The sequence below is a fragment of the Manis pentadactyla genome, chromosome 2, assembly GCF_030020395.1.
Source record: "Manis pentadactyla isolate mManPen7 chromosome 2, mManPen7.hap1, whole genome shotgun sequence".
Taxonomy (NCBI): domain Eukaryota; kingdom Metazoa; phylum Chordata; class Mammalia; order Pholidota; family Manidae; genus Manis; species Manis pentadactyla.
The window spans coordinates 159520022-159545847 of record NC_080020.1 but is presented as its reverse complement, the minus strand read 5'-3'; the positions used below and the strand labels follow the sequence as shown (position 1 = coordinate 159545847).

General features: G+C 40.4%; 2 protein-coding genes across 2 annotated transcripts; one reads left to right on the top strand and one right to left on the bottom strand.

The window, feature by feature from the left end:
- The first annotated feature begins 121 nt into the window (after positions 1 to 121).
- On the top strand, positions 122 to 8640 carry LOC130682671 (uncharacterized protein C2orf78-like). The gene is made up of 4 exons (XM_057497530.1): positions 122 to 221; positions 2349 to 2474; positions 5280 to 5966; positions 6774 to 8640. Exons 1-4 carry the CDS (start codon positions 122 to 124, stop codon positions 8618 to 8620), a joined length of 2760 nt encoding a protein of 919 aa, XP_057353513.1. The 3' UTR covers positions 8621 to 8640.
- On the bottom strand, positions 6797 to 19644 carry LOC130682555 (RNA/RNP complex-1-interacting phosphatase-like). Its single transcript, XM_057497019.1, has 5 exons — positions 19385 to 19644; positions 17888 to 17963; positions 14845 to 14976; positions 9699 to 9759; positions 6797 to 6932 (listed from the first exon to the last, which is right to left on the bottom strand). Exons 1-4 carry the CDS (start codon positions 19483 to 19485, stop codon positions 9724 to 9726), a joined length of 345 nt encoding a protein of 114 aa, XP_057353002.1. The 5' UTR covers positions 19486 to 19644; the 3' UTR covers positions 6797 to 6932; positions 9699 to 9723.
- Positions 19645 to 25826: the final 6182 nt, after the last annotated feature.

Sequence of the window (25826 nt, the reverse complement as noted above, 5' to 3'; positions counted from 1 at the left end):
GTTGGAACTGAATATTTCAATACGTAAACATTGTACTGCTACCAGAATTTGTCTTACCACACATACCCCAATCTTACACCACCTAACTAAACTGCCTTACCTTTCAATGCCCTTGATTCCCATGGAAGTGGAGAAAAGGGAGACTGATGTGGCTTGCAGGTATTTACCATATGCCATTAGCCTCACGTTACATACTAATATCATGGAAGGAGGCTTCAGAGGTATGAAGCTCAGGGAGAAAATCTTGGGAAAAATTTCTAAGCTTAAGTTCTCTCTCTACACTTCAATACCCTTCACAATCTCTTCTCAAATAAGCATCACTCCCCATCACTGAAAAGACTCATATCTCCTAATAGGAAAAGTAAGCCAATAAGTGAAATATGTGTCTAAAAATGAATATGTGACCTATAAATGAAAAAGAAGAACCATCTATGCTGTATCTTCATGTGGGTTTTTGCCATCTCATATCACATACCTCCTGCTCATCACACTGGGAAAGTCCCTAGACAGATCAATCTAGGCACCTCTAAAGGCGTACCACCAAGGAACAGATGCATAGATTTCCTCCACCAAACCAGCTTCCACCACATAGATCTCTAGGTACTCAGCCCTAATTCACTTTATCACAGTTACAGAGAGCCCTTAGTGAGTTCCACTAAACAGGGAGCAAAAACAGAAGCAATCCAGCCACTGAGGGCAGGCATCTGTCCTTATGTTTGCATGCACAGTGTGACTCACCAAAATTACCTTTTCACAGGCTCCTTGTTAAATCTCTCCACTAAATCCATCAAGTCAGGTTAGCTCATGATGCTTCAAAATAAACAATCATCAACAGGAAAACATGCAATATGTCATACAATGCTGGATTCCTTGAAAATGGGAGAAGGAGAAACCGTGTAGACAAAACAAGAGCTTTTTAGAAACCATCTATAGTGTACAAACATACCAGTGAGTGAGGAAATGAGGTACTCTGACATCAAACAAGATGGGAAAATATATTTATGATTATTCTCTTCAGGGTACAGAATTCATAGCAATTGCTGCACTATCTAGCTACCTAAAATATATTACATATATTTTGAACTGTCTGTTCTGTTAACATGAGGCTCAAAATGTGTCAACTTGATTCTTATAGAAACTGAAAAAGCCACACTAATCTCTCTTTCTGTGTCTGTTCACCTTGCCTGTTCCCTGCTCTCCAGGAATGGTCTCTTTCTCTAACTATTCTCCTCCTCAGCTTGCCTGCATTGGGCCCAAGCATGGCAGGCAGAGAATCCTAGGGTTCCAAGACCCTACCTGTTTGCAAGGGGGGAGGAGGCTACTCTAAATGCAATACTGGTTTTACTATGTGAGAAGGGAAAGGGAAAATATCAGCAATGTCTCTCGTGTATAAAAGAGTGGGATGGCAGGATACCTGTGCAGCCTAACAAGCCAGAGATAACAAATTATGGTCAAAAGAACTGCAACCAAAGGCTGGAAGAGGAAAGGTTTGCAATCAGTGATGTCTTCTAGCTCTCTGGTGTTTGCATCTAATGAGCAGAGCTCAAATTGGGAAGGATCAGGCACTTAAAAACAGCACCCCTGCTGCTGGAAGCTGACAGAAAGTAACATCCATGAGCGTGAGACTGCCGGATCAAGGCTTGTCCCAGAAACAATGCCTACAACGAAGAAAAAAAGGAAAGCAGAATAGAGGTGCAAGTGCAACCTGGCTTACCCCAGCGCAGCCCAAGGAAGATCAGATTCAAGGAGAAGAAACTAAAAGGAAAGATCCTTGGACCACATCTTTCCTCACAAGGTGCACTCAACAAATTCATCCAATTCTTGAACCAAGTTACAGAAAGAGCTCCTTAATCCCTTCCTGTGCTCCGAAAAAAGGGCAAGTGCATTAAACACATCAACTGATATGATTTCAGAACAAGTGTAACTGCTCAACCTAAATGTTGCTCCTTCCTAAGGATATGAATGAACAGTACATATAATTTAAAATGTGTCATATATGTTATAAAATATATTATAAATAATTAGTTTTTTATAGTAATGAACATGTATAAGAAATGTTGACATGATGACATGATTTCTCTAACATAAGATCCTGGGGGGAAGTGAGGCTATCACACCTTCTTCTAGGATTTCACCTTCACAGATTCAGCCATTTAGATGTTGTTTCAGCTCTGCTACTACTCCCTCCATCAAATCCTGCCTTCTAGTTGGGAATCTGACCTCCATATTGGCTACCTCACACTGCCTGCTTGTGACATCGTTCTCCCACCAACCTACCACACCTGCTGGAATCTTGGGGTTTCCATGGAGCTGCTTATAAACAAACCTGGATCATCTCAAGTGACCAGTGACCAGTGATCTTCATCCTGGACACACGTGCTCTTTGGCTTCAGTCACTGAGATATCATCTACTATATTATCCTCATCTCTTATATCTACAGTTGTTGTTTCCTCTTCTTCTCTGACCATGTCTGGTAAGGAAAGGAACTTTTTAAAGATTTTCATTACATTTTTTTTGCCCCTAAATGTAGTACAGACTTAAAATAGCATGAAATAATGGGGGAAAGTGTCAAACTAGAAATCTGGAGACCTAATTTCAGTTTTGACTTTGACATTTACTAGCTGTGTGACTTTGGAAAAGTCATTGACTCTCCAAGAAAATCTGTTTTTTGCTCATCTGTTACATTAGGAAGGCAGATTACTTCTCTCTGGACCCTTTCTTTTCCAATATTGAGTTTTAAAGGGCACCAATGTAGAAAATGAAATCAGAGGTATCTTGAAAGTGCTTCAACAGAAACAGAGAAAACAAGGTGATGTAGGAAACTGGCAGTATATGTTGAGATGTATCATCTGTAGTGGCCTCCCTCCACTAAAGTTTCAAATCAACTATTTTTAATTTAATGATGTTCAAAAAGTACTATCCACACATTTTGGAGTGTTCTATCTAAACTAGGTGAAAAGAGAAAGTAAGGAGAGAGGATAGAGAGTACTGGGCTATTCAAAAGGAAGGAAGTTGAAGATTGTTTTCATCAGCACAGGCCAACAGGAACCAAGAGGGTAGAGAAAATATAAGAATGAAGGCAAGCATGGAGCAGCTCTCATCAAAAAGGAGCAGTTTGAGTGGAATGTTGAAGGAATCAAAGATTTTAAATTAAAGCAGAAGCATAGAATGAAATCTGCTCAGAGCAGGGCAGAACACAGTTGACTTAAGCAAATGCTTCCATGAGTAGACTAAGGACAGTAAGGCCAGACAGGGTATCACATCAGAAACAAGGAGCTTGTTCGTTTTTTCCTGTTGCCTCTGTGAACCACAGATGACACCTTACAGTTTTGAATGTAAACATTTTAGAAGTATGTTTTAGAAATCATGCTTCCTATAAACAAGAAACTAAAATGGTTATCTAGGAGAGTGAAGGAAACAGAATTTTCACTATTTTATGTCATTCTGATTTTTAAACTATGTAGATGTTCTGCCTATTAAGAATAAAATTAAGTCTTTTTAAAAAATGTTATCTCCTCACTTGAATCAGGACTAACTGCTTTTGTGATAAGTAAGTTCCAAGTCAAGACTGCTTTCTATCTTTAGTTATTTTCTTCCTAATACAGAGAGCACACTAATAAACACCCATTATCTGCTTTTAGATATTAGCTATTCTAAGAAGGAAAAATCAAGCCCCACAACTTTAATTCCACATTTATCTAATAAAATTTTGTGCAGTCCTTTGTGTTTTCCTAAATTAAAAAAATTTAATTTAATTCTAGCCATGATGGTTTTTCTGGGCTTTGGGGACATTTTCCTGGATGTTGAAGACTATGATGTAGATTTTAAGATAAATATTAAAACCTTCATGATACTTGTTAAGTGTTCTTTTCTCTTCTCTTATGTGATTATATTAATTGAAATATATAGATTTCTACTAGGCTTGATATCTGTTACTTGCTGGCTAATATTCAGACAGCTATGAAAGAGCACAATAATGGAATTCCTTTATACTTAGTATCTTGCTCTCTGCTTTGCCTCAGTTTTTACTGAAATATTTTTCTACAAAAATTGTAGCTACCTGTACTTACACATTTATTGCATTTAGCTGCTGTTTATGCAACTTTTTACTGATATTATCTTCTCTGTCTGAATGTACTGTCTAGGAATTCATTCAAAATCACCTTCTACTGTGGGCTGTTTGTTGGTCAGTAGTACTCACTAACATACAGTAGGCAATATTCACTTTCATAGTATTGCACATACGATACAGAACTCCATTTAATAGTAAACTTATGCTTAATGCTTGCTCCATACATACCCCAGTTTCCATTAGTATCTCCATATTTCTTTTTTAGTTTTGTGATATGTTTTTCATAATTTTTCTCATTATCTTTCCAGAACTTATATTTTCCTCTATATAAATCATATGTAATATCACTTTTATCCATGTATGAATTTTTACTGTCATTATTGTTACTATTATAACCACTTTATAGAAGAATAACCTAAAGCTCACAGAGTTTAAATAACTTTTTTCTCTCAAAAAGCACTTTTTGAGAAACTCACTCTCAGTTAGTCATTTTGAGGGAGGATCAGAAACCTGGCTTGAAGAGGGTAAGAATGACTGCTTAAATTTACCAACTGGACTAAGCTATATGTGAACTCTGGGTAAGAGCATGTGAACTGCTCTTGAGACACTGAGGATTACAATGGGAGCAGAAGTGCTATTTTCCAATGGACCAAAAAAAAGGGGGGTGCCCATATGAAAAGTTTTATTTCTTCTGGTATTGGGCAGTGTAATGCTCAGAGTAGAGTCCTGGCAAGGAAGGCAGGATACTTAGGGTCCTTTAACCTGGTAATGACACTAACATACTGGAAGAACTCGAACAAGCCCATCTGACCTCTCTAAGCCTCAGTTTCCTCACTTGTAAAACAAGAGTATTAGAAGTTCTTGAGGGACCTCCCAGTTCTAAAATGCTTTAATTCTAGGAAATAGCACAGGAGAAGATACTAATGCAGGCTCATAGGGAAGAAGGGCAGGGAGAAGGTTGCTTCTAGCCTAGAGAACCTTTAGGAACCCCTCTCCTGGGTCTTCTGCACATCTTCCCAAGCTGGGAGCATGGGCAGTGAGTACTGAAGGATACCAAACTGCTCCAGCACTGAGAACCAGCAGAAAGGCACTGATTCTTGCTATTCTAGTGAGTTGATGTTACAGTCTTCCTGATAGCAGCAACTTTAAGGTAATGCTGCTACTCTGACACAGAATTTTCAACCTCACTGATTTTTTTCCCTACAGAAAATTTCCAAAATCCATCTTTACTTGGAACTTCACATTCTCTGCAGTTCCCTGCTCCTGTGGTGAGCCATGCAGCTTCTTCCTTAACAGGAAGAGTCTGCGATTTCTCCAGAGTCTCTGCTCCCACTGCCAGTTCGACATGGCTGCCGCCATCAGCCTCTGGCACCTCTTTCCAGCCACTCATGGGTACTGCCTACCTTTACCAACATCCCAGCACAACTATGTTGTCTGCAGTTACCAGCCAGCGCCAGATCTCCACTTCAGTCGGAGACTTCACTATGACTGTCACTAACCAGAACAGAGCCATGAGTATGGCAACTCACTATGCTCAGACTTCGTATGCCAACTACATGGTCCCTGTGTATCCATCACTTCCTGGCAGGCTTGTTCAGGGAATACCAACCCAGATGCTAAATCAGGGACATAGTCTGTCACATCCTTACCAGCAAGGGAGCCAGATATATTATTACAATCAAGGCACAACGGGGACTCTGCGATCTGGAGAACTTGTCCCCTGCTGGCAATCCTATGGCTCTGTGACAAATACAGGAAGTAGGGCCTCTGCCCCTCGACCAGAAATGACGGTACTGCAGGAGATTCAGCCCGCAGGTACCCAACCACCAGTCTCCACATCTGGAATCCACTACTACGTGTCTACTCAAACCATCACAGAAACACGTTTTCAAGGTGAGTGCAAACAGCACGTATGGAGAGGAATAAGGTTAGCATTCAAAAGAAAGGTCAAATAGGTAGAGTTCAGGTCCTGAGACTTCAATAACCACCACTCTCTCTCAGTGCTCTTCATTTTCAGACCTAATGGAGGTGGGAAGGCAGGACACTGTGATGGTCATCTATGCCACAAGCACAGAGAGCATGCCAAGGGATAACATGCTTTTCACGGCCCTAGCTCATCACTCCCCCTGCACACTCCCACACTGCAAGGAACTCCCTTTTCCTGATCTAGTCCTGATTTTTGGAAGGCATTTCACTTATTGTGCTAGTACCAGTTTAACTTTCCCTCACTTTCTTAATTGACACCAGGATTTAAGACCTTTTGTTCAGGGATCTTGTCCAAAACAAGCAGGATATGAATCTGTCATTGCTTACATATTTCATGAGGAAGAACTCCATTCTCTCTCTTAGTCTATGGGTGAGGTTTTCTTAACTTCTCAGGAAAGAAGATAGGATTATTGAAGACTACATATAAGACTGCTTGGCCTTGTAAAACATTTCATATTTTAAAAATCACTTTTACCTTTTATTTGTCTTCTAAAAGTCCTATGAAGTACAAAGGAAACCAAGCAAAGTGACATCAAATGATCAGCAGTAAGAACTAGAACAGCTGCCTCCTCTATCTCCTAGCACAGGGTGCTGCCCATGACTCTTAAGAACTAGTAGAAAAGTCTTGTCCATGTTGAGCAGTGCATGGTTTCTGTGTTGCATCTAGAAGCATCTCACTTACCAAAGACTGACTTCTTCTTTGTTCCTTTGTAGTGATGGAGACTTCCCGGGGTTTGCAGCCTCACCAGATATTTTGTCTGCCACAACATCCACATAGCCAGACACTTGAGAATAACCCACCACCTGAGGTTGGAGGCATTTCAGTGAGAGCTTCAGTGCACGGTTCTGGTAATCCCTCGACACTTCCTCCAGCTAAAAATCAGGAACAAACACAGAATAACAATTTGGAGGATAGTAAAAACAAGCTTCTGAAGCCTCTGGATGCCTCCCAGATCACAGCAGAAAACCAAGATGATGTACTACTGCCTATACACATCCCTGATACTCACCATCTCCAGGCCTGCACTGATCCCCTCAACCTAGAGAAGCAGCCTCGTTCTGAAAACATTGATCTGGGGAACAACAGCCTGAGCCTTGAGGACCAAGGCACACTTATAAAAGAGAACGAATCGAACAGCAGTTTTGCAAACGTTGCTGACCAGGCAGGAGACAGTCACCTTCCTCAGTTCTTCAGTTCCTTGAAAAACTTTATTCAGTCCAAAGGTCCCAAGATGAGCAAAACCCAAGATACCAGAGCCACCGAATTAAACCAGGTGCAGAAAAGGTCATGTGCAAAAAAGAGGTCTTCTGGTCAAGCAATGAAGAACAATCATGAAGCCTCTGAGCCTCTCAGTGGTGCTCCCGAGGCACCGGAGGGAGACATGAATATCTGCAATGTTGCAGATGGTGATGAGGCCCCTGCAAACAAGTCCAAGCGTTCTAGATGCAAATCTCCAATCACTGCACCAAGGAGGACCAGAAAAACTAGGAGCAGTGCACAGAAGACCACAAGAACCAGAAAAAGGAACTCCAAGAAAGCTGAAGAGGGTGAGCAGTCTGGAAACAAAGTCAAAGCACAAAAAGAGCCAACCATTCCCCGGATGAAGCGGAAGAAAGATGAACCTGAGCTCAGCCAAGAGAACTTCGAAACACCTCTAAGCAGGCTAGGCATGCACATGCTGGAGTCTGTGCAGGTTTTTCATGCACTGGGGAAGAGGATTGATAAGAAACCTCTATTCTATTCTTCCCAGGACTTGGGAAATTCAAGGAACCCCAAAGACCCCCAGCCAACTCTGGTCACCAAACCACAGCTGAATATTCTACGTGAGGGGAAAAGACTTCAGAGAACTCATGTCAAAGACCAGAAACCAGATGGCAGTGTCAACAAAGAGTGTCCATCTCCATCTCAGAGTGAACTGCCACCTCCTGGGAAGCTCAAATTTGTGCCTTTGTATTTTTTGACGGAGGAAAGGTCTCCAGTTTGCCGAGTTCCTTGTAGGCGACGGTCTCCGGCCTCAGACCAGCCAGCTTTGGCGTCCTCTACCCAGCCTGGCTCTACAAATGCAGCTCTGTCTACTGCAGTCAATTCATCCCAGCAAGCCCCTGCATCTTTAACAGATCCTGCCTGCTCATCTCTGGGTCCAGTCTCGACCAACTCAACCCAACGAGACCTGACCAAGTCTACCCAGCCTAGTGTCACCAAGTCTGCTGCTTCTAGACCTGTACCCTACAGAACACTACCTTGCACTTCTCTCCAGCAGGAGCCCATTCCCACTGCTGTGCCCCAGAACAAGCCTCCACCCAAGCCTAAAAGCCCATATATAAACCAAGAGGTCTACTTCTTCATACCACGTCCATGGAGGATATCTGACATCCTTGGGCCAGAAGTGTCAGAGCCCGTCACAGAAGAGCAGAGGCCAGAGCGGGAAGCTATGAAGAGGCAGGCTCAACAAGAGCGTGAGAATGCTGCCAAATACACCTCCTTGGGGAAAATACAGTTTTTCATTGAAAGGGAAAAGGAGATGGAAATTGCTGACTCCTATGGCTATATAATAATGTAAGAGATGATAGGATTGTTGGTGCCACTTTTGATACCAGATGCAGATAGATAGATATAAGTTTCCACATGTAGACAGATAGATAGATATGGATAGATAAAAGTTTCCACACGTAGATAGATAGATATGTTTCCACATGTAGATAGATATACATAGATATAAGTTTACACACATAGATAGATTTAAGTTTCCACACATAGACAGATAGATATGTTTCCACAAGTAGATAGATATAGATAGATATGTTTCCACACATAGACATAAGTTTTCACATGTAGATATACCTCTCCACACTTGTTTGGGTTGTAATTCTACAGGCAACTATGTGATTCTCGAGTATCTATTTCCTCTCTAGACTGGTAGGATTCAGAGAAGGTGGTCATGTCTCTCTGCCCACAAAGTCACACAAGTCTTTTTGCCAGCACCCAGCACAGTGCTTACACAAAGAAGATGCCTAATACATATTTTCTGAATGAACATAAACTGGCACAGTGCAGCAACATCCACAAAAACACAAGGGTTGCTCTGATTCAGAAATTCCATTCTGAGTGAAATGGTCTCTGAGAAGACAGTATATATGTATTCAAAGATGTTCATACAGGAATATTCATTACTTCAATATTTTATAATATCAACAACTTATGACTTTCTTATGGTCATCAGTAAGCGAAGGAGCAAAGCAACCTTAAAAAAGAATGAGGTCTCCAAAGACTTTTATACGAAGACATCTGCCATACACTAAATTATAAAAGAGGATGTCTAAATATTATACCATTAACCTGAAATTAGTATGTCAACTATACTTCAATTGAAAATTTATAAATAAAAATGAAAAATAAAATCCCTTCTCAAAATAAATAAGTAAATAAATATCATACCATTAAAGTACATGTATATGCTTATGTCTGCATTTTTAAAGTGTGAAAAAGCAGGTTACACGATTGCCGGTGGTATCTCTGCGTGAGGGTAAGACTGCTTTCTCCTTCATAAGCTTCTACGCTGATTTTCTGCAACCAGCTTACATTACTATTGTAAACCAAACAACTGGAACAGGGTCTGCCTCTCGAGGTTGGCAACTCACCTGCAGATGAGGTAGCCAGTCCTGTTTACACCATGGGTACAGTGGACGCCGATAAGTTTCTCTGTAAAACAGGGAATAGGGTTAAAGTCACGGCACACTACCAACAAGTGATGCGCCTTTCTGGAGAGTGACATTTCTTAGTCACACAACACTACCACTACCCTGAAAAGGCGTAACTCTGAAGGGGAATGTGATTTTGTGTTTAGGAACATACTATAAAGAATTATCTAATACCAAGTCAAAATTCACTCTCTGGGAAACTGTGAAGAGCCCCCAGTTAGACGCAAGGGTATAGACGGGAGAAGGCCTGCTCAGGTCCAAACAGCTAAACCATATTGAGATAAACCCATCTGTCTTCCTAGAGAGCGCCCATCAGTGATTGATTTAAGTACAGGAAAAGGGAGTGGGAAAAAAACAAAACAGGGTAGAAGAAGAATGAAATCTGGTTTTGAGTGACACAAATGGGAGGTTCACTTCTGATGCGGAGTTATTAAAAAAACAGGTCCTATAGCACTCCTTCAAGGCCCCAAGGTGCTTCAGCTCCTCCTCTCACTGCCTGCTCCCCGCAGGCCACGGGCCCCTGCACCCTGGCAAGTACTCAGATGAACAGCTCTGCCCCTATTTTACGATGAAAAAGCAAGACTTGGAAATACGTAAGTCTAAGCTACCCAGCAGGCAAACAGAACAAAGTCTAGAATCAAGTCTAAGATTTCTCCAAGTGTGCCACAGAATTTCTTAGTCCATCATTTAAAAGCATTATAAAGAAATTAAAATTTAAAACTGTAGTTTTTCATTTACGCCTGCAAAGCGTAGGTCTGTGACTAGCTGGTGTCTGATAAGAGAGGACTTGTTTTTTCCTGTCTGGATTACTACCTCCCTACTTCTAATCGCTACTATTTCAATTGCTCCTCCATATGGAAGATGTTATCTTTCCTAAATGTAAACTTGGTTGGGTTACTCCGTTGCCTAAAAATCTTCATTTAGCATACAGTAATGCCCACACTCTGAGCATAGCATTTAGAACTCTTATAAACAGATATCAATCTGTGTCTCCAACTGACCTGTAATTCCACAATGATCCAAACTATGGCTTACAAGGGCCTGCATGACCCACCTCCCTCCTGCCCACTGCCAGCCTCTCTGATTCCATTTTCTACTGCTCTAAACTCAGTGCTCCCTCCCTACTCCAGCCACACTGACTTCCTTACTAGTCCTCAAACATGCTGAGCATAGTTGTGCCTCAGAGGCTTTGTACCACTATTCCCTCTGCTTTAGGACACTTTTCCACCACCCCTCTAATACCCAGTGGCTTGGTTCCTCATTTCCTTTAAGGCTGTGCTCAAACAACATCTTCATACACCTTCCCTGACCACCCAGCACACTCCCTCCCTTCTCCATCCTGTTTGGTGCTTTCCAAAGCACTTATTATCATGAAATTCCATGTACTCACTTCATTCTCTCTCCCCGGCTAGAATGCAGAGGATGGAGGAGCAAGAACTGTCCTCTGCTCCTACTTCCCACAACAGTGCCTTCAACTTAGCAGGTATCACATAAATATTTGTTGGAAGTGCACATATGAATTCCACGCCCTTTCACACTACCCCCTCACACAGCAGAGGCTGCCTCTCCATGGCACATGTCCAAGCTCTGTGGCTTTTGTACATTTCCTGATACCTGGGCTGTCCTTTCCTCATTTTAGTGAAATTCTCTCACCACCTAGCCTAGATGCTGCCTCAGTGAGGCCTTCCTCAGTCTCTCCTCTATATTCCCATTGCACTTAATTCTTTTATTATAATTAACCCACTGTCTTTACGGTGGAAAATGTCGAGTCCTCTTCATCTGGGAGCTGGTGTCTGTGGAGGGGCCTATCACAGAGGTGGCCAGGATGATGATAAGCAAGGCCCCGAGACTGCTACGGCAGAGCCCCGTCAAGTTAGCACCATGGGGGCAGACGACCAACACGGGGCCAGCCTGGGCAACGACTACACCCGAGAGGGACCGAGATTTACCAATGTGTCCTCGGGCACTCTCAGGGACCTTTAGCTCTCATGGAACAGACGGGATGCCATCGGTAGTTCGAGGGAAAGGAGCCTGAAGAAGCGAGCAAGCTGGCAGCGGCTCCCTAACATCTTAAGAGGTGATGTTTCTGTAACTACAATTTATACAAATTAGGAAATTTACCTCCTCTATAGATGCCCTGCTCAAGGCTCAGCCTCTCAAGTTCTAAAGTCAAAGTGTAGGGAAGATATGTGAATGGGGCTTATGATATTTAAGAGCCAGTGCCCGCATTAAATGACAAGGTTGTAGTTTAAAAGTTAATCTTAAAACTCCTGTCTCTCTCTTTCATCCCCTAACTTCCCACTGCCATCTCTATTCTTTTTCCCCTGCTCCCTTTTGATATGTGTATATATATACACACACACATATGCAATATTACTGTCTGTCCAGCTCAATAGTGTATATCTCTCAAGCTAAATTTAGAAAGATGGCCAAATGAACACTTCACGCTGTGGGCCAGTCACTTTCCAAAGACAAGGGACCTCAGTTTTAAAATATGACAGATGCAATAGTCTTCCTGATAGTGAGATGCCAGAAAAAGGCACATGGATCCTTAAAATTCAGAAGCTATTAAGATCTATTTGCAACAGAGTAAGGTAGACTTTAAAGCAGGAACAAGAAAACACTGGCCTTTTTAAGCTCTTTCTGTCCGCAGAATGACAGTAAGAGGTGGCAGTGTCCTTCCCCACTTGAATCCAAAGTGGAAAAACAGCAGGAATATCTTAAATACCCATGATGAGGATGCCACTCCACTGGTCCATTTGTTTCACTTCTAGGGGTCTGTCTCACTCCAAAACTTCGCCTTTTGTTGTCTCTTTTATATACTCTAAGACCCTGAGATTCTTTATCTTTTCCTTTAAGTCCCACCTCTTAACCAATATATAAAAGAACATTTTTATATTTCCCAATCAAATTTTTAAAAAATAGATGAATAAGCTAGTTCAGTTCATATCTCTCACTAAAATCACTTTCCAAGCTAACTTTGTGCCCATAAGAAGAAGTAACACCTCACTCTATTAGCATCTGACACCTGACATTTCCACTTTAATAATATTAAACACAATAGGCCCAATGGCAAAACTATTAAAAATATTAAAAACTCCCAACCCCATTCACAATGCATACTGAAGTTCAGGTAAGAAAAAAAAACCTCACATTATCTTTATTTTCTTTCAAAAACCCATTAACAGCATATTTGAATTTAAAAGTAGTGTCATCATCAGGTACCTGATGCCCAATTGTGTAAATTTTTAAGTAAGGAACAGTTTCTGGTAAGTCCTATAATGCAAAACAATGAAAATGGGTATTATTTCATCTCTAGGGAAAGAATTAAAAATGAATTAGAGGAGCCAGAATAAAACCAAGAGCTTATAATAAACTTGGCATGTCAGTAATTCTGCTAAAAGAGCCATTTTTTCCCCCAAAGCTGCTTCAACCTGGAAGTATCACTTGCTTTTCATTAAAACTGCAGGATGGATAGTCAATAGGCACATAAAACTGCAAGCAAAGTCCATGTGAATGAATGTATATGTCACCAGAAATTACATAAATAGTTCTACCTAATATTTTACATTTCAGGGGCCACAAAGCAGCTGTGATTTAAGTAGAATGAGTCAGAGAAGAACTTGGATTTGAATTGTGAGACAAAGCAAATTTCAGTGTTGAGAACTGCTATTCTTGGCGTGGGAGAGAGTAGGTACTGATAAAAGACAGAAGAGCTTAACTGAAAATCCTGTTGTTCTGAACTTAAACTGAAAATCCTGTTGTTCTGAACTTAAACGGAAAGTATCAATGTGAACTTTTGATGTATGTTATTTTAAAAGCAAACACAGAGACACATTTCCTAGCTCTGACCCAGCTCTGATAAAAAAGGACTCAGGAGCCTAACTGAGAAGCTCCAACTGGCCAAAGACGGGGCCTCAGTTAAGAATAATAACTGCAATGGAGTCCACAGTGATACAAATAAATAAACAAAACAAAATCCCATTGGTCACCACTGCAGGATACTAGTGAATCAGCTCATTATTTTGAAAACTGTTAAATAAAAGGAAAGAATCATGACACTACAACTGGGCAACCAAATAGATAATGAGGGGCAACTTCTCTTGATGGAAATATACCCAGCTAATAAATGAAGAAAACAACAACAGAATTCACCATTTCTCACAGCCCCAAACAAATTAATGGACGAAACTATCAATCATCACTGACTGCTAATATCACAGAAAGACAATCACTAGGGGATATTAGTACTACTACCTCATCAGCAAAGGACTGTTACAAGGATCAACTAAGTCAGTGTATGTGCAAGCAGTTTTTACATGGCAAACTGCTATGCAAATACTAACAAACGTTAGGTGTCATTGTCTCCCAAGTCCATGCAACTGTCAGAAGGAAAATTCTTTCCCACTGATATGCTACATGGGCCAACAGATTATACGGGTTTCTGTATCAATGGCAAAAGGTATTAGGAATAGAAAGCATGCCACTGAGAGAACTGTCTTTTCCTCTGATGCTCACACATGCTCAGGCAACTGCTTAAAATAAGTGCTAGGGACATACGAGGTATTCCTTTCTATTAGACTACTGCTATTCTTACTACAGGTTTACTTCATTTTCAAAATAGAGAACACGAAAGCTTACAGCATTTCTTAAGCACATACAAAGCTGACTGCCAAATGTATAATTAAGGAAACCATTTGGTTCCTTCTTTGAACTATTATCCTTGAAAGAAGGCCTTTTTAGGGCAGTGAAACTATTCTGTATGTCACTGTAAGGGTAAATACTTGTCATTATATACTGGTCAAAACCCATAGAATGTACAGTATGTTGAGTGACTCATAACATACACTAGGGACTTCAGTTGATAATGATAGATCAGTGTTGGTTCATTGGTTCTAACAAATGGACCACACTGTTCTGGAATATTGATGGTAATCTTTGTCGGGTGAAGGAGAGAGGGTATAATTGGGAGCTCTTACTGTAAGATGATATTTACTGAATTCACCTATGTAAGATGATAACTACTGAATTACTATGAACTAATACAGTATCTGAAAGGTTCTTTTCAATTAAGGGTTTCACTTACCTCTGGCTTATAATAGCGGTGAGTATATGTTAAATCAATAATCAGTCCAAGTTCTTCATTCTGTTCTTGGACTTTGTTAAAAAGATCCAAGGGGGAAAAACATTCTTCTGGAGCAAGATTCTCTTCAAAACTCTGGCAGAGAGAATGATATAAGAAAGAGCAGATGGGTGCTTAATATCCTTTATTTTATTACCCATTTATTCAAGCCCCGTGATGCTAACAATGAGATGCAAAGGAAAATTTCCACTCTTCTGGAAGTTACAAACTATTGTATAATGCTTTCTTTCAGAAAGATTAGAGGAAGAAAATAAGCTCATTTCTTTAATTTATTTCTGTGTTTATTTGTTTCACGTTGGTCTCCCAGCCAGACAGTAAACTTCCAGAAGGACCACATCAGTTTTGCCCCCCACTGCATCTCCAGCTCCAAGGGGAGTGCCTATAAATAGGCACTTATAAATACTTCTAGAATATTTATGTATGTGAAGGGTGGATTTTATTGCTAAACATTTTTTTATGTATTTGGCTTACTTATGTGCTCTTTTCCATACTGTTATGTTTGGTTATTCAAGTGCCAGCAACATACTTTTTTATCAATTAACAGACTAGTTTTTAGAGCAGTTTCAGATTCACAGAAAAACTGAGTGGAAAGCACAGAGAGCTTCCAATTATACCCTCTCTCCTTCACCCGACAAAGACTTACCGTCAATATTCCAGAACAGTGTGGTCCGTTTGTTAGAACCAATGAACCGGCACTGACCTATCATTATCAACTGAAGTCCCTAGTTTATGTTATGAGTCACTCAACGTATTGTACATTCTATGGGTTTTGACCAGTATATAATGACAAGTATTTACCCTTACAGTGACATACGAATAGTTTCACTGCCCTAAAAAGCACCTATAGTCCAGCAACACTTTAACATAGCTTAATATCTGGTACAGCTAGATGTTCCCCTTCCACCATTATTCTTCTTTTTCAGAAATTTCCTGGCTACTTAAGTCTATTCTTCTATATGAATTTTAGAATCAGCCTATTTGAGATGATGATAAATTTATAATTAATGCAAGAAGATTTGACAGATTTATGGTGTTGAGTCTTCTGCATAATACTGTAAGTTTTGAAGAGTAAATTAATTACATCAAGGCATATTATCTCTCCAGTTTCTCACAAAGTTGGAGCTGATGGATCAAATACCACCTTCAGCTATCTGAATAATAACTAATTTCAGATAACCAATTTGTGTTAATCCTTTAGGAAGCCTTCCTTGAATAACCCTCTTACGGTTTTCCCCTCCTTTGAATTCCTAGAAATTTCTCGCCATGGCAAGTATTTGACATTTAACATATTCTCCCTTGTATTCCAGTGTGCTTGAGGAGAGACTGGCAAGTACTGAGGCTGCTTTTCCTTGGTGACTTCCATAAAACACACAGGAGACCAATGTTACATTTCATTGTCACACAGAGATATTTCATCTTCCTGACTCTACTGTATGAAAAGGGGGTGCACTGGGAGTGGTTCTACAGCCCTGTTATCCCCTTTATGGTACCTTAATCCCAACATTGAATAAAACTACTTGAGTACACAGAGCCAGGAGAGGCTTTTCATAATGACAGTGTGCAAGACACCTGGGGCCACGTGGAGGAAAGGGAACTGAAGAGTCTCCCTGTGCTTCTCTTGCTGGTGGACTTCCAGACAGGCACTGAGCAGGGACCCTTGTGGAACCCCAGGAATCCACTTTTAGAGGCCATGGAATAGGCAACTGAGGCGTTGGGACGATCACACAGAAAGGAGGAATACAGGAGCAACCCCTCAGGAACTGCAAATGCACCTGGGGAGTCCATTCATTCAGCAAGAATTGTTAAGTATTTATTATACGTCAAAAAACACTATGCTTGGGGTTGGTGGATGTAAATAAGAACCATATGTTTATCTTTATGAAACGACTAAGTTTTTAAGTACAGAGATGCAAAAGAACTGACATAGCAAGTAAAAAAGGAACCCTATACTTAGAATTATCATGTATATAAATGTTGAATCACTGTGTTGTACACCTGAAACTAATGTAATGTAATACTGTGTGTCAACTACCCTTCAATAAAAAATAAATATCTAAAAAAAAAAAAAAAAAAAAAAAAAGGAACCCTGACCTATGAGTCACAAATTACATCAATTCCCCATACATTAGAAGTTGAGTTCTTCCACAGACACATCCACACTATGCTGGGCAGTTTAATTAGTGACATGAACCTCTTCTCACCTTTTTTATGACAGTCAAATGCTTTCCCCACCTATTCCATTCTTAGTTCAATTTTCAGAGTTTCCATGCTGAAATCATGACCATACTGATCAGGTTATTTTTTGGGTTGTGACAGTGGTAACAAAGGTGTCTCAATGGCATTTAGTGCATAGGGTCATAGATGCCAGGCATCTGGCCAAATTCATAACAGTCCTACAAATGTGTCTTACCCCCTAATGACTTCTGAATGTTCTAGTCAACATTCATGTAGGTGAAAAATCTGTTCGTAAGTTAAGCCTTAGAAACAAACTTCAAGAATACACATGAAGGCTCTTTTTTTGCAGTTTTAATGTATAATCCATTTTCCAAGACAGTCATCACCTTATCAACCAAGTGAAGGCTTTGCTTTATTTGGAAATCTGCTAAGTAAGAGCTGTTCTTATGGAAACTCTGGCCACTTAGGCAAAATAACTCACCTTTATCAGGCCACATTTAGTTTTTTGATTTCACGGAACAAGTAACTATTTCTTTATGTCTAGCATAGTTATGGCCATTTACCTATTAAATGTAAACACATACTACATTATTATGAATTCCTTTATCTTATTTATTCTTTATGTTATAGTACATTGTTTTCTTTCTTTAAAATTAAGAATGGAAGTAGATTGTACTTAGATGAATTTCATTTCAGTATACCAAAGGGTATTACAAAGTATTTGCTACAAAAAAGGGAAAATGGGGTGTGACAGGGTTGAGAACCAGTGTTCTACACGGTGAATTTGGATTTCTTAAAGAATACTGCTTACCTTTTCCAAAGGAACTTTGAAGGCAATGAAACAGGTCCCTGGAATCCACTGTCCAACTGTGATATAGACTTTCCACCTATCAATACATTTTCTTATTAGCCAATTTTTAGGTCAGCCAGTCTCTCTGCATAGAATGAAATCTCCTTGACAATGAAAAGCAGAACCCAAAAGTAGGGCCTCTCTTCTCTCTACTCTGCATTTTACTGCTCCACCTATTCAACCCCACCCAGTATCAACCTATACTCCCCTTCTTCCTGCTTCCCCATCTCGAAAACAGACAAGGCAACACAACAGTGCAAAGGGTTCAACAAATAAGACACATCTAAAACCAGAGGCGGCCAGAACTTCTGTATCCCCAATAAAATCTAGCCCAATCCTGAACACTAAGGTGCCATTAATACACACATGTTGACTGAAACAGTTTAACTCTTTCACTTTACACTTTATTTTTAGTCCTAATACAACCAATGCCATCAAATGTAGCCGTAGTGAACTTCAAGTTCATATTTTAAAAGAAAATTTGATAGACAAGGGGGCCGTGAACTTCAGTTAATAAGGCTAGGGGTAAAAGTAAAAGGTAGTATTTGAGCTGCCTGCAGTAGGATTTTATATAGAATTAACTAAGGTTAATTCAGCATATCTTAAGTATAGAAAGTCAGGGCAAAAGTGACACAAGATGGGCCTGGAAAAAGAGGGGATTCTATACCACGCAGTCTTGAAAGCCATGGAAAAGAGTTTGTTTTTATTCCTAAAGCAATGCTTTTGTGCGATATTTACGAGAACTTTCCAAGCTGCATATTAAAAAGATGTCTTATGTGAAGAACGGAGTGAACGGAAACAAGAATCAATAAATATATACACTAATTAGGACCTAAGAGCAATAATCAGGCAAGTTCTGTATTAGGATGCTGATGGAGGAGAGAGGACAGATTGAAAAGATATTCAGGACATAAAACGAAGGGGATTTAATGAGCCATGAGATGGCGGAAAGCAAGATCTCAAGGAATAGAGTTCACTGAAAGCAAAGCCTCAAAATTAACCATTTGAATATACAGAGGGAGAGTTCTCAAATGAGACCTGTTATAAAGCAACAGTATGCCCTTTGCGATTCCTGGAAACAACACACGTTTTTTTCAGTCAAAGTTTGGTTGTACTGGTAGATTTTTCATTCGACCTTTGCTCTTGTTAATATTTTTTGTGGCAAATAGCGCAGCTTGAGGAATGCGGGGGCCTCCATTTTGGTAAGTAAGGGGTGGCCCCAACACTGACAGTCCCATCTTAAAGAGCAGTTCCTCTCTATTTCACCCGGGGAACCAGGGCCCGCGGAGAAATAAAAAAATCACACTGTCCACATCAGCTACTGTGAGCAGAGCAGCGAAAGCGTCACAGCCTCCCAGGAAGAGGCGCGCGGGCCACACGCAGCGGCAGGGCTCAGGCAGCTACCGAGGCCCTGGAGCTGCGAGCGGGACGGGCCCGCACCGGGACGAGGCGGCTCACCTTTCGCGGGTGTGGCTTCCACCCTTCCTCTCGCCGGAGGGCCGTCCGGAAAAGATGCCTCTCTGGCCCCAGCCGTAGCGGGCAGGATCCCATTGGCTCATCTGGGCCCCAAGACGCCATCCACCCAACGCCAAGAGCCCCAAAACCGCCAGTTCGGCTCCCTCTCGGCCAGAACAAGACTTCGGACCGGAAGAGTTTAGGTAGCAACACCCACAGCACCTCCGCTCCTTCTACTGCGCATGCTTGCACCGCCCGAGGTGATGTCGTCCCCGCGGAGGCCGAATGGATGCAGGAGCCCACAGCGCCCTCCTTAGCCAGCGGTGGGTAGCGCAGGTCGATGAGCTTGCACACCTGCCAGAATTCAAGTAGTACAGGACATGGGATCAAAGTCAAGTCCCACTCCTCCATTTCCTCGTGGGGTTCTTCGGACATTTTCCAAGGGCTTACATTCACATTTACTGTATATGTATTTAAATATATTAAGTACCTATTTGTACATACATGGGTATCCTCTATTTTATGTAAAAGCACCATACTATATGAAAGGGAATCTCGCCGGGACCCTCCTTACCCCAGAACAACTCAGGAGACAGGGGCTCACACAAGAGATTTTATTATTTGTTAGTGAAAATGGCTGCCCCAGGAGAGAGGGAGCAGCAGCTCCTGGGTGAGGAAGGAGTAGGGGTAAGAGTGTGTTCTGCGTTGGTGATTGGCTCTTAAGGGGTGGGCGACCATCTGGTCGGTGGTGATTGGATCTTAAGGGGTGGAGGTCTCAGCGCGCCAGAATTTGCCTCCAGCAACCACTACAGCCAAAGAGGTTTCTAGGATCAAATTAAATTCAGGAAACGTTGCATATGACATGCCAACTTTGGAAATTCACAAGGCACGTGAACATTAAAGGCTGTCAGAAACTATAGTCAAGAAACCTATCTCACTTTGTTTAATCCTGGGTTTGTGAAATGCTCAAACACAATGCCTTTTCAATTTACTACCTAACTAAATCCTGCAGAACTGATGCTCTCTAGAACTCTCAGGGGAAATGTTGCTTTTAAAAATGCTCTTCCTTTGCCCATCAAGAAAAACATGTACCTTTGCAAACAGATTCTTCCATATTTACAAATGACATAATGAACTCTTCTGAGATGCATGAGACTTTTTTTAAATCAAGGACTCAAATATATTTTAATCTCTCTAATAGCAAAGCAGATGTTGAATCTGTCTGGATTAAATAAGAGTGAATAATTAAAATGATAAGAACTTGGTGTCATAAATGGAAAATAGATCTCTCCATATGTGACATTCCTCTTTCCTTGAAGGAAATTAGGCCCATTGCTTCTACCATGTGTAACTCCAGAAGGGAAGTCCTGGGGCAAAATAACTTTGAAATAGAACTTAGTCAAAGGGAGAAATAAAGTGGGAGAAACCCATTTATTGCTCATGAGCAGTCTTCCACTTCTGCTGTCCCGTGTGTCTCTCATGACCTGGCTGCTGAAGAGGGGGCCCCACTCAACCTCTCTGATCCAGATATGCCCTCTCTCACCCTTGTAATTACTGTTGATACAGAGATGGGCTACTTCTCTCCACCCCTTAGAAACACCTATTGATATGGAGATGCACTAAGCCAGGTGAGAGATTCTGGAAATAATGCAATTTTGCCCACACCATATATGGCACTGTGAAATAAAAATATATCACCAAAGAGCACAGATAAATATGGACTGCCTTCATTATCTAAGTAGACAAGTTCCTGGTCAATCACTGGCCTCAGGAGATACCATTCATTCATCTGTGTTTTTTAGGCCAGAGGTTCCTCTCAGACAGGGATTAAGAATGCTGGTGAGAAAGGGAACAGAGAGGATCAAACATGGACTTTGGCTTATCCTGTCTAAGTAATTTACTTACAAGATCCATGCAACTGATTACAGTGTTGGAAGGGATTTTAGACTCCCTGTAATCATTTTTATTTGTTTTACAAAATGATGTCAGAAAAAAATGCATAAAAATGAGTTTGGACATAATTCAAACTCTGTATGCATTAAGAAAGCTACCTATGGGGAAAATGGAAGCTCCTATCACCAGGATCTTCACCTGACCCTAACCTATTTGATGATGTAATTGGCCTACTACTAGACTAATACTTCCACACCCATAGGCAATAAGCTATTATTGACTGAGTCACTATATAAAGAGCTCCACCCAGTGCTCTGGGTGGAGGCAGAGATGAAGGATGATTACAGATCTGCAGACTGCTGGATGCAGACATGATTCTAGTGCTCGACCTATCACTGGAAGAATAAGCTGTGTAATAACCCTTTTACCCCAAGAATGTTCCATTGTCATTTCTCTGTCTCACTGAATCCATAGTAAACTTGTCCAGGGCTGAAACCCATTGATAAGACATAGAGGGGAAAAAAATCCATAAGTAAAAGAACCAGTTTATTCTAGCAGAAAAGTGCCCAAGTAAAAGACAGATTAGTTGGGATTATAAGTGGGTCTGAATTCTAAATCTGTTTATAAGGAGAGACTATATGCTATGCTTTGTTTCAGTCACATCGAGTATTAAAATACCTCCTAATAAGGTCATTAGGGAAGTCAGTTAACAAAGTTCTACACAGCATTTTATTGTTTTTAAGGAGATCTATTACTTAGAAAAATACATTTCCCAAATGGAGTTTACACTAATCCCATGATGTGCTGCTCACAAAAGGGTTCCAAGGTCAAGTAATCCTAAGGGAAAGCCACATATTTATCCACCCTCTCAGATGTTCTGTGCTCATTAATATATTTAAAGTTTTCAGAATTCCCATGGTAAAGAAGCTTTTTGAATTTGGCATTTCCCAATGTCAGGATTGTGGAATATTCTTCATTGAAGTAACAGCAATTGAGAGCCTATGGAGTTATTTTTCCATAGAATACTTTTGATATTTCATGGAGAAAGTGAAGGTGTCTGTGGCCAGGATTCTCACCTGACCCTGGTCGTCTTGCTCACTACACACATGTGGGCAAAATGTTGTTATTGACTATATATAAAGAGCCCCGCCCAGTGCTCTAGACAGTTGCAAGGCTGCAGGGCTGCAAGGCTGTAAAAAAGCAGAGACTGGACTGGTGGCGGTGCCAAGGACCAAGACTGAGACAGCTGTAGGGGCAGAGAGGCCCAGCGGCAGAGACCGGCTTGCTGCATGCAGGCTTGCTCTAGGTGGACGGGATTCTAGTGACTGACCTGCCACCATGGAAATAAAATTGGGTATAAATGCTTTCACCCCAAGAATGCTCCATTGTCATTTTTTCAGTCTCATTGAATCTATAGTGAACTTGCCCAGGGCTGAAACCCACTGGCAAGACAACATTGTCTAATAAAGTGTTATCCAGTGAAGAGCTCACGTAGGGATTAAAATAGGAATGTTTAGGGTGGGTATAGAGTTCTAATACTTTCAAATGTCACTTTCTGAAAGATACTCCACTTTAAGAAAGAAGAATTTAATTTTTCATTAAAAGGAAATAGAGCTTTTGGTTGGTCAGAGTATGTTATACAAACAAGCGTAGAAGCAACAATTTCTACATAAGCCAAGTATCTCAGTTCTCAATAGTTTATCGTGTTTTGAGCAAAACTGGGATACTTGATTTACTTACAATTGGATTCATCTAGAGTATTATGAGTATTGTGGAGTAGTGAGATGGCAGAAATCATAACAGAATTGTACAATAAACTGGAGAACTTTAACATAAAGTAGAGATTCAAGTAGGGCAAAACATTCCTGACTACAATGATTGAGATGATATTAATATGAAAAGTGGAGTGTGTATTGCAGATGCAAAAAAAAGCAGGATGCATAGTACAGGATGGAAGCTCCTAGTTAAATGTATTCTTCATTAAATACGTACTTAATAAATAGTATTATATGCCAGCCACTCATTTTGTCCTATTAGAGATGATAGTATCTCCAAGGATATTTTACAGGCAAGAAAATTAGTTATTGTATGACATGACAAAAATGCTATGATAAGGAAGAACTGGATAGTGTGCTGAAACACATGCTAGAGGGACATAATTGAAAGGTTGGAGGTACTACACTGAGGGTCAGTAGGATGGGAAGAGTATTCCAACAATTGCAGTGGTCAACAAAAACATAAGAAGAAGGTGAATGGCTCAAGGAATTGTAAGACAGTAAGCGAAGGAAGAGGTGGTATAAGGTGAAGTTCGAGAGGTAATCAGAGATCAGGTCATGCAAGGCAGAGGCAGATGTGCTAAGGAATTTAAGCTTCAACTTAGGGAGATTAGAATCTCTACTATTAAGAACCAGGGGGTCATAGTTGAATGCTAGCAATAGTAGTAAACATATCTTTTGGCTTTAGTATAGACAGTATGAAGGGAGACAGATCAGAAACCATAGGAGACCAATATAGCACTTGGGAGATGATGTAGGATTTAACCTAGGAAAATGTCAATGGGAATTAAGAGCAGAAAATAATTAAAAGGATAGTTAAAATTCATAAAGTGCTCATTGTGCACCATGTACTGTTCCAATAATTTTATACTTAGCAACCCACTACAATCCTTTGAAGTAAGAATGCTTAGTGTTCTTAGCCCCATTTAATAGAATAAGATTCAAAGAATGAAAAAGTTAACGTATTAAGTCAAAGAACCAAGATTTAAAGCCAGGAAGTCTCCATTAGAGAAAGGATCTTTAGCACCTATGCTCTGTGGCTTCTTAGGACTTCACATGAGAATTATTTAGGAAAGAGAAACAGGCAAGGTTTGTGGAAATATAAAGTACTGATGATAGTGGTTATATTTCTGGTTTGAGCAAAGAACATGTTGATATTATTAGGAGATAGCAGACATAGGAGGGATGGCATGGTTTGTGGTAGAAAATAATGAATTCTCTTGTGGACATGTTGGCTGTTAAGAACTTGAGAACCTTCAGAAGATACCATTCAGGGGCCAATGAGAGAGGGAGATCTGAAATTTAGTGTAATGATAGGGCAGCATATATTAGAATTTGGTGTCAAATCCATGGGAATTGAAGAAATTAATCAGGGACTATGTGTAGATTGAGAAGGGAAGGGGGCCCATATCAAAACCCTTAATAACAGCAAAAGTAGCACGAAAGAAGAATCAAAAGGATTCACCAGAAGGAACAGCAGGATAATAAGACTTGTAGATTTCATTGAAGCCAAAGGAGGAGAGAATTTCCCAACTCTGAAAAATAACAGAAGGACCTGTCTTGGCAAAGTGTGAAAATTTGTTACTGGAAGCATGAACATGGATATCTGTTGTCCAACTGCAGGGATTGTGAACAAAGGAGTTTATATTAGGAGTTTGAACTAGATGCCTCATTGATCTCCTTCTAACTATGAGATTTTGGGATTCTGTACATTTTTCCATTACAGTGTGAAATGATATATATTCCCAGAGCACAAAAATGTGTGATGACTTTCAGTGTTTGAGATGAAAAAACACATCCTGTGGTTCATTTTCTCCCTTTCAATTTCTACCAGTTTTTAAGTTTGAATAGAGGTATGGTAGGTGAGATAGATATAATAAAACATATTATTTGTCAAACCTGCCAATCTCTAAATTAAATATTGAATGACTGGGAACTTCTAATGATACTTATTTCAACTTGCCTATGAACTACTCAAGTGTTTTCAGACTTGCCAAGATCTGGAGCCTTGTGTATAGTAGGTGTCCAACTGACATTTGTTAGAAAGTGAATGACTAAAATAAACCCATGGTATAATTTTCATGTTTTGAAATTAATGTGAGGATACCATGTCTACATATAGATCTTTAAAATTTCCTAGCTGCAGAATACATTCTAACATTCATTCCATGCAAGTCATTTACTCCAAGGGCAATCAAGGGCCTTGACTCATAGAAAGAGAATGATTGAGTCATTTCATAACTTTTACCTCTTAACATTAAATATATATATGGAACAATATACATATTGTTACATCTAACAATTTTGTAAACAAAATATTGTTTACATGTAACAATATACATCTAAAGCTTACCTAAGGAAACTTCTCAGGTCACAGAAATTAACTTGTCCAACTTCTTAATAACATTCATAATCCTTCCCATACACATACATTTTTAAATGTTGAGAAAGAGTAGGATGAACTGTATTGTTTATATAATGAGGATGAAACAAACCAGATCAGGTCCAGAAAAACTATTACAAACACTGACTCCACTTTGATATTTGACTGCTAATAGCTTTGAGGTCCCATCACTTCTCTTGTGCCTTCTGCACTACACGTGGGTAATCTGCTAAGAAAGCCTGAGTACTTCTTCCCTTGGAGCCAGTGAGAAGGTCAAACCAAGCAAGGCCCAGGCTGTGTGCAGGAACTCAGGCCCCAGCCTCACCCTGGAACTACCATAAGCCCCCAAGCCACTCTCCTTTCCTCGCTTTCACAGACCATTTTTGAGCTGCCT

Bases quoted from the DNA above. Each gene is read 5' to 3' on its own strand.
- LOC130682671 (XM_057497530.1), top strand. From the start codon at position 122: ATGGAAGTGGAGAAAAGGGAGACTGATGTGGCTTGCAGGTATTTACCA. The intron at 2,475-5,279 runs GTAAGGAAAGGA...TTTTCCCTACAG, and splicing joins TTCTTCTCTGACCATGTCTG to AAAATTTCCAAAATCCATCT. The intron at 5,967-6,773 runs GTGAGTGCAAAC...GTTCCTTTGTAG, and splicing joins CACAGAAACACGTTTTCAAG to TGATGGAGACTTCCCGGGGT.
- LOC130682555 (XM_057497019.1), bottom strand. From the start codon at position 19,485: ATGAGCCAATGGGATCCTGCCCGCTACGGCTGGGGCCAGAGAGGCATC. The intron at 17,964-19,384 runs GTGAGCCGCCTC...ATGTATTGATAG, and splicing joins GGAAGCCACACCCGCGAAAG to GTGGAAAGTCTATATCACAG. The intron at 14,977-17,887 runs GTAAGCAGTATT...TCTCTCTGCCAG, and splicing joins TCAAAGTTCCTTTGGAAAAG to AGTTTTGAAGAGAATCTTGC.